This window comes from Diabrotica virgifera, chromosome 5 (genome assembly GCF_917563875.1).
Source record: "Diabrotica virgifera virgifera chromosome 5, PGI_DIABVI_V3a".
In the NCBI taxonomy this organism is placed as follows: Eukaryota; Metazoa; Arthropoda; class Insecta; order Coleoptera; family Chrysomelidae; genus Diabrotica; species Diabrotica virgifera.
The window spans coordinates 192,506,007-192,519,155 of record NC_065447.1 but is presented as its reverse complement, the minus strand read 5'-3'; the positions used below and the strand labels follow the sequence as shown (position 1 = coordinate 192,519,155).

General features: G+C 31.3%; 1 protein-coding gene across 1 annotated transcript in view; it reads right to left on the bottom strand.

Annotated features, from left to right (window-relative positions):
• The window catches only part of LOC114341753 (uncharacterized), a 28,989-nt gene extending 16,065 nt beyond the window's left edge, over positions 1–12,924 (bottom strand). Inside the window, exons 1-2 of the mRNA XM_028292563.2 lie at positions 12,764–12,924; positions 3,201–4,398 (exon numbers count right to left, since the gene is read on the bottom strand). Coding sequence (XP_028148364.1) covers positions 3,201–4,398; positions 12,764–12,808 — 1,243 coding nt within the window. The 5' untranslated portion in view covers positions 12,809–12,924. The remainder of the gene's footprint in view (positions 1–3,200; positions 4,399–12,763) is intronic.
• Between the last annotated feature and the right edge of the window lie 225 nt (positions 12,925–13,149).

The following is a 13,149-nucleotide window of genomic DNA, read 5'->3' as shown; positions in this document are numbered from 1 at the left end:
GATACAGAAAAAGACGTTTTTGGGTGCATAAAATGCTAAAACAACGCAATGAAGAAGGAGAATTTGCAACGTTACACCCCGAACTTTTAGACGATCAGACAAAATTTTTGAAATATTACCGAATGACAATGGACGAATTTAGTAACTTATTGGCGCATATTGAGGGACCTCTTCAAAAACAAAATACTTCTTTCCGGGAATCCATTTCACCGATGCAAAAACTCGCAGTCTGCTTAAGGTATGTACCTACTGAAACTATTTACGTGCCGTATTTTGTCTCCACCATATTAAATTTTAATTTAGAATTGAAGAGGTATACTTATAATGATGAATTATTATAAACTGCTCGTCAAAAATTAGGGATATAAAAAATTATGCTGATTTTCCTAGTTGATTTATTCGCGAACAGACGGATTCCGCTATTTTTTTTAATATTTTAGATTTTTCTTTAGTATTTATATAGTTTTGCAAAGGTTTACTCAAACTTATTTTTTGTACTTATACCGGGTGGAAGAAAAGAAATATGTTTCTTATGTTAAGTTTGAGACACCCTGTAGGGAGGACGAGGTACAAATTTGTGAGTATACATGACAATCGTATTGTAGTCTTATGTTTTGTGAACATGTTGTTTGAATGTCCCTGATATCTTTAGAAACAAAAAAATAGACGGGTTGGTAATATAACATGTGTTTTACCCGAAACAACAGTTTGAGACACTTTGTAGGGAGGAAAAGGCACAAAGGTGAGTATACGTCGACATTATGTTGTAGTCTCACATTTTCTGAATATTTTAGTTTTTAATTTCTCTGATATCTTTAATAACAAAATAACTAGACGGTATTACTCTTTACTGTGTGTTTCTATGTTTAACATATGGGACTCATGTCGTCAGTTAAAACACATATTAAAGAGTAATACCGTCTAGTTTCTTTGTTATTAAAGATATCAAAAAAATTAAAAAAAAAATTAAATATTCACAAAATATGAGACTACAACATAACATCGAGGTCTACTGTAGGTATACTCGCCTTTGAGCCTTTTCCTCCTTTCAAGGTGTCTCAAATTTTTGATTCGGTTAAAACGCATGTTACAATTACAAATCCGTCTATTTTTTGTTTATAAAGATACCAGGGACATTCAAAAAACAAAATGTTCACAAAACATAAGACTACGATACGATTCCGAAGTATACTAAAATTTGTATCTCGTCGTTCCTACAGGGGGTCACAAATTTAACATAAGAAAAACATTTCTTTTCTTCCACCGGGTATAAGTACAAAAAAAGTTTGAGTAAACCTTTGCATGACTGTGTAAATACGTAAGCAAAATCTAAAATAATAAAAAAATACCGGAATCGGTTAACCTGTTCACGAAAAAATCAAGTATGAAAATTTAGCATACTTTTCTATATCCCCAACTTTTGACGAGCAGTTTATTTGGGTTTATTATAGTTTTTAATTTGTATCCATTTGGATGCAAATCGATTCCATTTGACCAAGATAAAGAAGCATGGAAGAAGGAGGAGGAGGCCTATCTCCAAGGATGGATGTTTAGAGTTGATTAGATAGATAGATACGTTTTTAATCACTTCCACACATTTTAAAAAATACTTTTATTTTTTTTTTAATATTTAAATGTTTTTATATTTTCAAAATAAACTATATTCTATAAGTAACATATAAAAAATTCTCGAGGTATCTACCATTAAAAAAAAAACTAAAAAAATATACTATATTCTAACTTACTACGTTGTACTAAAATAACTACGATTGCAGATTGCTTGCCGGTACGAGATTCACACTGTAGTGATCTTCACGGCACATGCTAGGCAAAGATTGTTTCGAAAAGAACGTCGCATGCAAAGCCCGTCACTTACCGGTGCCTTGCACGCATAGTGTGAATTACATCCCGTGCAGTGCATAAGATTTTATGTAAAATGTATTTTGCCGAGCCGATGCCTTGCCCATGCCGAGCACTTGCCTTGCGTTATAATGAGAATCAGCCTTAAGAGTCCACCTTTAAAATAAAAAAAAATGAAACCAATTAGCCCAATAGTTTTCGTACAATTTATCATTATATTTAGACTACTTTTTAAGCTCGAGAAACGTATATGACCCCTAAGTAGGTTATATATAAATTATTTTATGATTTAAAAATGAACCAATTTATTTATTATATTGTTAATACATAAAAAACTGTTTAAATCGAAAATGAACAATTATTAAAAACACAATTTTTATAACTAATATGAGATTTTCCAATGTCGTTCGTAACGTCTAATCTGTCGTCACTTTCAGTATCATTAATTACAGTCGCAGTTGATGTACTGGCAATGCACTCAGTTGTAGTAGTTGTTCTAAGTTTATTTGGTATGTACGTATTATGTGAAATTTAGGGTACCTTAAGTTTTATCAGGAAAGAGACTGTTTTATCAAGGAAGAGGCTGTTTTATCAGTATTTGACAGGTGAAAAAAATAATCCATATTATTTGCTTTTGAAGTAAACGCGCCACAAAAGAGTTTCAAAATTCAAACTGTATCAAAGTTACTCTTTTGTGGCGCGTTTTACTTCAAACTGAGCAAGTATTATGAAAAAATATATTAAAATAAAACTAGAATTTTGTTTTGCATCAAAATGAAAATACATTTTCGCGCCACGTAATATTTATATCAGATCTTTTGTAGCTGGAATATTGTATGTGCCACTCATTTTTACGGCGTTTGGCGGTTTTTTATTCTTTTATTATTTACAAATAAAGTATTGGAGAATCTAAAAATTGTGCTAAAATAGCAATTTGGTCAGTGGCGTAGAATTTGGGAAGGGTCAACCATTCACTTTAGTAGGGTGTATAGTACCTACACTTTAGGTAGGGTGTATATTACCTACAAGTATGATAAGGGTATGTCAAACAGTTTTAAAGTACTAGGTAAGTATAAATATTTGTTAATAGCTATGGCTGTTCAGTGAAATGGTCACATTTTATTTAAGTGGTTTCTGTTAAATCTTAATATTTTAAGATCTAGAATCTACAACTCAGAGATTCGAGATTCTTAATGAATCATGACGATGAATGACATGCAGATGAATGTATAAATAATGTATAAATATAATAAATACGCTAATATAGCAAAAATTGATATTTCTGTTTTTATAAGTAGAAACTATAACTAAGTATAACTTATTAAAAACTTAAATCTTACCATGACTAAACTTAGAAAGAACTTCCTCATCAACCTGATTGGCGGGATCAGATAAGCATTCTTGGTGAAACTTTTTAAATTGCTTTAAACGTTTAAGGAAAGCTCGTTTTTTCTGCTCTCGTTTCTTTTCATATTTATATAGGCATTTGAATAGTTTTAATGCAGTAAGATTTGCTGGATCATTTTCATCTCTAGTCCCACATATATTAACTATTATATTAATTTTAGCTTCAGTTTCCTCGCCTTCTAAGTTTTTCCTAACAGTTTCCGTTTTTATACTTCCGTCCGTAGATTGAAGGTTTAACTTCAGGCTCATACAAAAGGTGTGTGCTCTTAAACCAGCAGTGTCAATCTTTTTTCCTTTGCGCGCCTTTTTAAGAGTTTTTTTATCAACAAAAGTTTTTGGATCAGCTTGGCATTGTTCAAAGGCAAGCTTAACCTGTTGTTGTAAAGCATTTTGATTCTGATCATCCTGACGATCGTTTTCGTGAACACATTTGTATAATTTAATAGCCGTTTCCTCTGCCACTGGATCCGATATTTCTGAACATTTTCTTGTTAATTCATTAGCCCTTGTTTTATCGCTTACCTTGTTTTCTAGATATTTTTTAAATCCGTCTTTATTGACGGTACCATCCACATTCTGTATCTCAAATTTTTTATTCATACAGAAAATATAGTTTTTTATTTTAGATGTGTCTACTTCTTCTCCCTTTTTAAACTTCTCCATATCACTTTCATTTACCCTGGTTGACTCATCAGACTGGCAAAATTTGTGAGCTTTGCTTCTTTTTATTGAACGCTTATGTCTATGAACATGGATATGAGTATGGTTGTTGTTATGTACATGGGCTGGCTTATGTAAACATCTATATAATGTAATAGCACTTTCTTCTGCTGATTCTTCGGGCAATCTACGGCTGCATCTATGTGCTATTATATTAATTTTGCCTGTTCCAACCATTATTTCACGAAGATTATTTTTGATGGCCTCTGTGTTGATCTTTCCATTTTCGTCTTGAATTCCCAGTTTGATATTAGTACAAAGATAATGTAGTCCTAAGTTGGTAGCAGTGGTCGGCTCATGATTTCTGAACCTCTCTAATTCCGCCTCATCCACATAAGTTGTTTTATCGTTTTGGCATTCTTGTTCTAGTCGTTTAACCTTTTCTTTGAATGCAGCTGCATCTGGTGCAACCTATAATATAAAATAATTTTAATAATCATTTTAATAATTGTGTATACTCTATACATTAGAAGTAATTTATCAGATATTCACATTTTGTCGATGTGTTACTTCTACATTATAATAGTTGTTATATCCATTTCTTTATACCTAAAATTTAACGATATTCCAGGATAATATTAGCCCGATCAAAGAACAATCTGACCCAAAAAAAAGGAAGGATGAAAATTTGGGAATAGGTAGTTGAAATTGTCTTTTATTATATAAGAAAAATTTTACAATTCTATATCCCCTCCATTTTACAGAAATGGAGGGGTATACGCCCTTCTCGGGGGTGAAAAATATACATTCTAAATAAGTCCGGAATTGGATAAAATGACTAATTCTAAGAAACTTCTGTTCTATAGAGTTTCTTCACCAAGTTAATACTTTTGAGTTATTTGTGAGTGAATACGTTCATTTTTAACAAAGAAAACCATGTTTTTGGACGTTTTTTTTCAAATAACTCAAAAAGTAAGTATTTCTTTGTCAAATTTCAAATTGAATATTATTTCAACGAGGAATAAACAAAAAACGGAGCACTGTTCGGGGAAAACTTATTACAACTTTTTTAAAGTGTTTAAAAGAAGGTTTATATTTGCTTTTTAAAGAAACTTCGAACATTAAAAGTAAGTGAGTTACGCTCAAAATATTGTTGGTCCCTTTTATTTTTTGGTAAAAAATCGCGAAAATCATCCCCTAGTTAGCATCCAAATAAAATTAATCGTTACCGCTTCACACGTTACTTTACTTATGTACTGTTTATAATGATCTATAACTTTCATTGCTTCAAAGTGCTCCTTTTTGAAAAAAATTGGTTTTAAAATAAAAAAAATTAATTTTGAAAAACTTCCAATTTTTGTTCAAAATAACTGAAAATTTATTAGTAATACCAAAAATCTCAAAGAGTAATAATAGCTATTTGTATAACAAGGGAGGAAAGTGCTACTTTTCCTCCCGAGAATGAAGTTTACTGCCCGACGCGTAGCGGAGGGCAGTAATCATTCAAGGGAGGAAAAGGCACTTTACTCCCATGTTATACATATGGTTTTTCCACCTTCCTCAAATTAATAACAAGTCATTTTTCATTTTTGCTTAATTTATTTATGTAACTAACCAACACAATTTATTAAAACTAAAACTAACAAGTAGGTACAATATAACTGTCAACTGTCAAATATAAGTCAAATTATTAATGTAAACATTGTTAAATCAAAATAACAATTTACTGTTTTTACCATTCTGCAAAATACTGGGTGTTTTATAAATAAACGTTAAAATGTATAGATACTTACGTAATAGAAAATAGATATTGTACAGGGCGTCAATAAGTTATATTTCATGAATGACGTCACTTTTACTTTTCCTCCCTAGGGAGGAAAAATATTTTCCTCCCTAGGGAGGAAAAGTACAACTTTGCTCCCTACAATCAGGTCCGGAAAAGTATACTTTCGGTAGAGGTAGGTGGAAAAATTATTGTTTTGATTTTCTGAATATTTTGGATTTCTTCATATTAATAAAAATCTAGACATTTTTAAAATGTCTATAGGCCCCAAGTCGACTCAGCCTGAATAAAATGAGTACCTTGCGCGGTAATTCAAGCAGAGCTGCTTTATCTTATACGACTGGTTGAAAACGAAAGTAAAATATTTGGTCTGCAGTCTGCAATTAAACATGTCAAAGACAAAGACTAGGACATAACCACAATTGATGGTTTTGAGGTGGTGAGCTCATACTTATATCTGGGATCATTAATCACAAACACAGGATCACTACAGAAAGAAATAAAACGTAGATGTGATCTAGCAAAAGTCGCCACAGAAAAAATGACCACAATATGGAAGGACTGTCAAATTTCACGTGCGTTAAAGATGAGGTTGATCAACTGCTTAATATTCCAAATACTGACCTACGGATGAGAGTCTTGGACCCTGAGAAATTCGGAAAGAAGAAAGATAGACGCCTCTGAAATGTTCTGTTGGAGAGGAATGCTACAAATTCCTTGGAAAAACCATAGGACAAATAATTCCATTTCAAGAGAGTCAAAAGTTAGCCAACGACTCTCCAGTAAAGTCCATCTCCAACAATTAAAATACTTTGGACTTGTTATGAGAGAAAACACTAAAAACATGGATATTTAACAGAATAAATAACAGAGGAAGTAAGTATCGAGAACAATCTCAACAACAGACTAGAGTGAACTATTTCTAACACTACTCCATGCACTAATTACAGGATTCCTCAAAAAAAAAAGAGATATCTAGAAAAGTGAAGGTGCCAAAATATGAAACAATATAATTATTCCAACGTTTACATACCGAGCAGACAACTGTATTTTAAACAAAAGATACTAGAGCAGGATCCAAGTAGCAGATATGAAATGCCTCAGAAGAACGATGAGATAAGAAGGCTAGATAGACTCAAAAGTGAAGAAATACGAAACATACTTAAAAGTAAATTGTCACTTGACAAAGCGAACGAGTTAAAATTAGCATGGTTCGAGTTAGCATATTACATGAGTGGACAGTGACAGGCAAGTGAAAAGAATGTGGGAATCTGAACCAATACAAAAACAGAAGAGGCAGACCAATAAAATAGTGGAATAGCAACATAGAAAAATATTCAAAAATAAGGGCAAATTTTGGCAAGAAGCAACACAAATGGCGAAAAACAGAAAAGAATGGAGAAAATTCATCAAAACAGACGCACCATCTCTCTCGACACCTAACGCTAGAAGAGGAACAATTGGACCCAGTTCTGCAGAAGGCGACCAACCCACATTATAGCAAAAATTGAGCTAATGTCATTTTTCGACTGCTTTCAACCCATTCTTCATTTTGCAGAAGACGACCAACTGCTATCCTTTTATAGGAGAAAACGATCATCATTGACAATGTTTATTTTATAATCACGAATTATTTATTTACAGAAAACATCCAAACCACATGGTTAATAAATAAAATGTTCATATATCTATCAACTTATTGCAGAACACATCCAACCCACATGGTCGCCTGCTGCTATTCGTTTACCTTTTGACCAAGTGGGTTGGATGCATGCTGTAAGTATCACCAAATACAAACAAATCTTTTATTCCAACTTTAATTTGCAAACTAAAGGGTCGTTTTCACGCTACGCCTTATTGTACGTTTTGTGTGTCATGTAAAACGTACAACAAAACGTACGTTTTGTCAAGTATACAGATACATATTAACGTTTTTCAAACAATGTGTTCAATCTTCGCGACAAATCAATCGCGCGACTACAAATCGCAAGTGGAGTCCGGCGCTTATGCTTTTCCCATCACGTCTTCGATCTGACCTTGGATTTTATTTCGATTCATTTCATTTCTTGTTATACACTGGACAAAACGTACGTTTTGTCGTACGTTTTGCATAACACACAAAACGTACAATAAGACGTAGCGTGAAAACGACGCTTAAGATGCTAAAGAGGGATACATGCAACGTATGCGACAATTTAAAATGGAAATTAATAATGAAGAAAATAACGAGAAGAAACAGGAACTAACTGAAAATCACAGACGGCATCTTGATGAGGCTAAAACGGCACAATCCTTGAGAAGAGAAGATTTTAAAGAGGCAAAAGAATTGAATGACCATGAGTGCCTCACTTTTGATTTGGAGAAAACTCTACCACTTCCAAGGATTCCAACTAACAACGTTTTCTATAAGAGACTTTGGGTCTAACAATGCTGGGGTTCATAGTGGATCAGAAAATCATGGATACTGTAACGTATGGGCTGAAGGAGTAGCTGGTAGAGGAGCACAAGAAGTGGGATCTTGTTTAATAAGCCACACACAAGTTTGTCATCTGACGTATAACATTTGATCTTGTGGAGCGATTGGTGTGTGGAGGGCAGAACCGCAACATCAAAATTACTTTAATAATAAAATATATTTTGTATTCATCCCATCATCTTGAAGATATTACTATACTTTTTTTATGTTCTGGTCATAGTTTTTTGCCGAACGACTCGGATTTCGTTGATATCGAATTGGCTTTAAAATTCCAGCAACGAATGTATTGGCCGTCAAATTATATAAACGTCATGAAAGAGTGCAGAAAGAAAAATCCACTTGTGGTCAATGAACTGACTTCGAAAGACTTTTTTTGGTACATCATCCATAGAAAGCAATATAACCAACAGAAGTAGGTATCTGTTGATAATGAAAAAATTAGCTGGCTTACTATCTAGATAAGATCTATCAAGCTAACAAAAAATGAACCTTTTTCATTATTCCTTCAGCAGAACAATTATGATAGTCCCTTTTGATTAAATAGGTTAATATAAAAAAGATAACGAGAGGGCGACAACTTCAAAGTCAATGTGATTTATTTTTAAATTTGGTCGAACTGTGGCCTCAAGGGAAACCAATAGCAGAACCGAAGCTTGCGAATTTGAGGGATACCATCTCTTGCTAGCAGATTGTTTAGGTTTTTATCAAAAATTAACCAGGAATGCAAGCATAGAACAAGATGTTTATTGTTTTAATACGAATAATTTAGATTTGTGGATTTAAGAAATTAAAATTTTTAATATTGTTGTTATAGGCTATTGATTATGTACTATAGAAAGGAACTACAACGTTAACGGGGTTTTATTATTTCATATGGTCCATGAATCTCTATATATGAAAAAACCGCGGAGTGCTACCATTTAAAGGGGTGCGTTTTCGAGAAATGGCTGAATTAGTCCCTGGGCACACGTTACATTAGGGTGAGTTCTATGCACTTTTGGTACAAACACGTCTACATAAAAATTGTTCCTGGTTAAATTTACTATCTGAATATAACTTTTTAAAGTCAAAGATACTTTTTTTTACAAAAATATATTCAAAAGAAAAAGCACAAAGAAACCCAAAAGAAAGAAATTTTGTTTTTTGTCCCATAACTTTTGTCCACGGGGATATAGGTATAGACATTGCTTCACAGAAAAAAAACTTATGTATTTTCTCTTTAAAATGATGTTTGGTAGAGGTCATCAGGATTTACAGTTTTCGAAATATGATTTTTCAAAGTTCGCCACTCACAGCAATTTTGGGCAATTTTCCTCGTTATTTCGCAAATATTGTTCTGTAACTTTTTTCTACGTAACTTTAGGCATATGCAATGGTACATTTAAGAGGAATAGAAATAATTACCTTTAAAATGTTCTACTGTATAATGTTGTACGACTTCTTTTAAAGAGGTTATCTTTTTCAAGATTTTATACTTTTAATGAGTTTTTATATTTTTTACGATTATTTTTTAAATTTCCCATTATACCTTTTTTTTTCTACATTTAGGTATATATTATATAATAAAAAGAAAGCTTATTCTGTTTTCTTTAAAATGGTGTATTATAAAAAATTCTAGGATTATTTTTGAATAAGATATTATGCTTTTTCAAAATGTAATAAGTACGATTTTTGATTTTAGGATTATTTTTTAAATTTTTCATTATAACTTTTTTATGTGATTGTGTGTTATGATTGAATCTTAGTTTTTATAGGTAACAATTTGGATCCACTTTACTCGGCCAGGCAAACTTCAAAATATGGATTAATTCCAATATTTACTGTCAAAGCTACTGCACCACAAGCTTTGCTTGAAAACATAGCATGTAAATGTACCAAAGGATGTACAAAAAACTGCGGCTGTAGGAAGATAGGAATTAGTTGTTGAATATTCTTCAAAGGATGCATGTGCATGGGCACTAATTTTGGGAGCTCTAAGATAACTGAGGTGTCAGAAGAAGATATTGAAGCTAATGATAACGAAGAGATGGACTTTCATTTTGAAAATTTTTTAAATGTCAACGTTTAAATAATTTTAAGTAAAGTGATGCTTTCTAAGACTAATGTTTAAGTAATTTTTGTAAAAGAAAGCCCTCTTTATTGAGCAATATATAGTATATTCATGTACAAGAAAAAAAAGTTATAATGAGAAATTTAAAAAATAATCGTCAAATAAAAAATCGTTGCAAGTACTTATTACATTTTGAAAAATAATATCTTATTCAAAAATAATCCTAGAATTTTTTGTAATACACCATTTTAAAATAAACGAAATAATCTTTTTTTATTATAATATAATACTATATATACCTAAATGTAGAAGAAATAATTATAATATGAAATTTCAAAAATAATCGTAAAAAATGTAAAAAATAATATTTTTTTATATTAGGTATCATATAATATGTATATAATATATAATATAATATTATATTATATAAACTATATATAATATAATACTATATAATATAAAATATATTATATGATAATATTATTTTATTTTTATATTATATTTAAAAAAATCGTTAAAAGTATAAAACCTCGAAAAACCATAATCTCTTTAAAAAAAATCGCACGATGTTATACAGTAGACCATTTTAAAGGTAATTAATTTCTATTCCTATTACGTGTACCATGGTGTATACCTAAAGTTACGTAGAAAAAAGTTACAGAACAATATTTGCGAAATAACAAGGAAAATTGCCCAAAATTGCTGTGAGTGGTGAAATTTAAAAAATCATATTCCGAAAACTATAAATCCTAGTTACCTCTACTAAACAACATTTTAAAGAAGAAATATGTAGGTTTTTTCTCTGTAAAGCAATGTCTATACCTATATCCTCGTGGACAAAAGTTATGGCACAAAAAACAAAATTTCTTTCTTTTGGGTTTCTTTGTGCTTTTTCTTTTGAATATATTTTTGTAAAAAAAAGTATCGTTGACTTCAAAAAGTGATATTTAGATAGAAAATTTAACCAGGAACAATTTTTATGTAGACATGTTTGTACCAAAAGTGCATATAACTCACCCTAATGTAACGTGTTCCCAGGGACTAATTCACCCATTTCTCAAAAACGCACCCCTTTAAATGGTAGCACTCCGCGGTTTTTTCATATATAGATGTCCATTGACCATATGAAATAATAAAACCCCGTTAACGTTGTAGTTCCTTTTAGCTATCTTATTTTGAATATATTCAATAGCCTATTATTACCGTGTAATATGTACATTATATCAATAAACACTTGCCCTTTTTTGTAATTTAGTCGAAATAATGTTAATAAACAAATTTGAATAACCTCGATTTTTAATTTTGCAGGAAGCATCCAACCCCAAAAAATCAACACAGTATTAAAAAAAAAAAAATTTTGAAAATTATGTTTCTTGCGGTCTATTTCAACACAGCCTGCGGTGTAAAATTTAATTTATGAAATATTAATAGTTTAAATAAAAACAATTCACTGTTCATAAAAAAGTATTTAATTTTTTGAAGAATTCTCTTTTCGTGGGTTGGGCGCTTTCTGCAGAACTGGGTCCAATTATGTATGTACGTTATTGAGCAAAATTTAAGATAGAAGCGGGCCCGATCGCAAGAAACGTACATGATCCAGAGACATAAGAAACTAACATGACATACCTGCTATTAGCACAATAATCAGAAGCGCGAAAACAGCGTGAAAGAACAGGCTACAAAGCGTGTATCGTCAAAAGAAGAATAAGTGTCCTTCTAACAAACAAAATAAGCCATTTTTGTATCTACGATACACAAGGAACGTGACTGCCTATTGTTTCTTCTGGTTTGATATTAAGGTGATACAGTAGCGATCAACAGGTAGCCAAAACGCGTTCCAAGATTGCGGCTGTAATTTTGAATATTTTTTCGAGATATTTGGCACACGTATTCGTAATATAATAAAGAATGGCGGTACAGAGCCCAATTTGAAAAATATATTAATATGTGAAAATTACTCTGTAATTAAATACAATATTAAAAAAACGAGCCTGTACCGCCATTAAGAAGAACAAAAATATACACTTTCTTCAAATAAACTTTTTTATCCGATGCCTAGATTCTGTGTCATTTTGGAACTACTAATGAAATAAATAATTTTAGTAGTTCCAAAAAGACACAAAATCTAGGCATCGGATAAAAAAGTTTATTTGAAGAAAGTGTATTTTGTTGTTCTTCTTAATGGCGGTACAGGCTGGTTTTTTTAATATTGTATTTAATTACAGAGTAATTTCCACATATTAATATATTTTTCAAATTGGGCTCTGTACCGCCATTCTTTGTTATATTACGAATACGTGTGCCAAATATCTCGAAAAAATATTCAAAATTACAGCCGCAATCTTGGAACGCGTTTTCGCTACCTGTTGATCGCTACTGTTTCCTCTTAAGATATTTCTAAAAAATATTTCAATGTTTTCATTGATAACAGGAATGAAACCGCACCTTAGTGGTGATACTAAAAAATTCTATGTTTGTATTATACACAAACGAAATTTTATATTAATAAATTTGCAAATAAACTTACTACACCAAAAAGAAGAAGAAAACATACACAATACACCAACTTCATAATTACAATAAATTTTGCTTTTAGTATAAAATATTATAAATATAACCTATTATGTAGTTAAGTTATCTATGGTCAACCTCAGTCAACCTTTAACGAACTGATTAATGATTAATCAGTTGTAGATATTGTTAACAAAATATACAAACCTACATAAAATGCATGAAATAATAATCTGTTTTCATTTTAGCTGGAGATATTCCAAAATTCAAATGATAATTTGCGTTACAAAACTATATTTTTGGATTTTGTTTATTCTAGTTCAGACAAGACAATTAATTTATTAACTTTAACACGTTTCCTGCCAACAAAAGCAGGCAGGCTTGGTAGATTGCGCTTTCTTT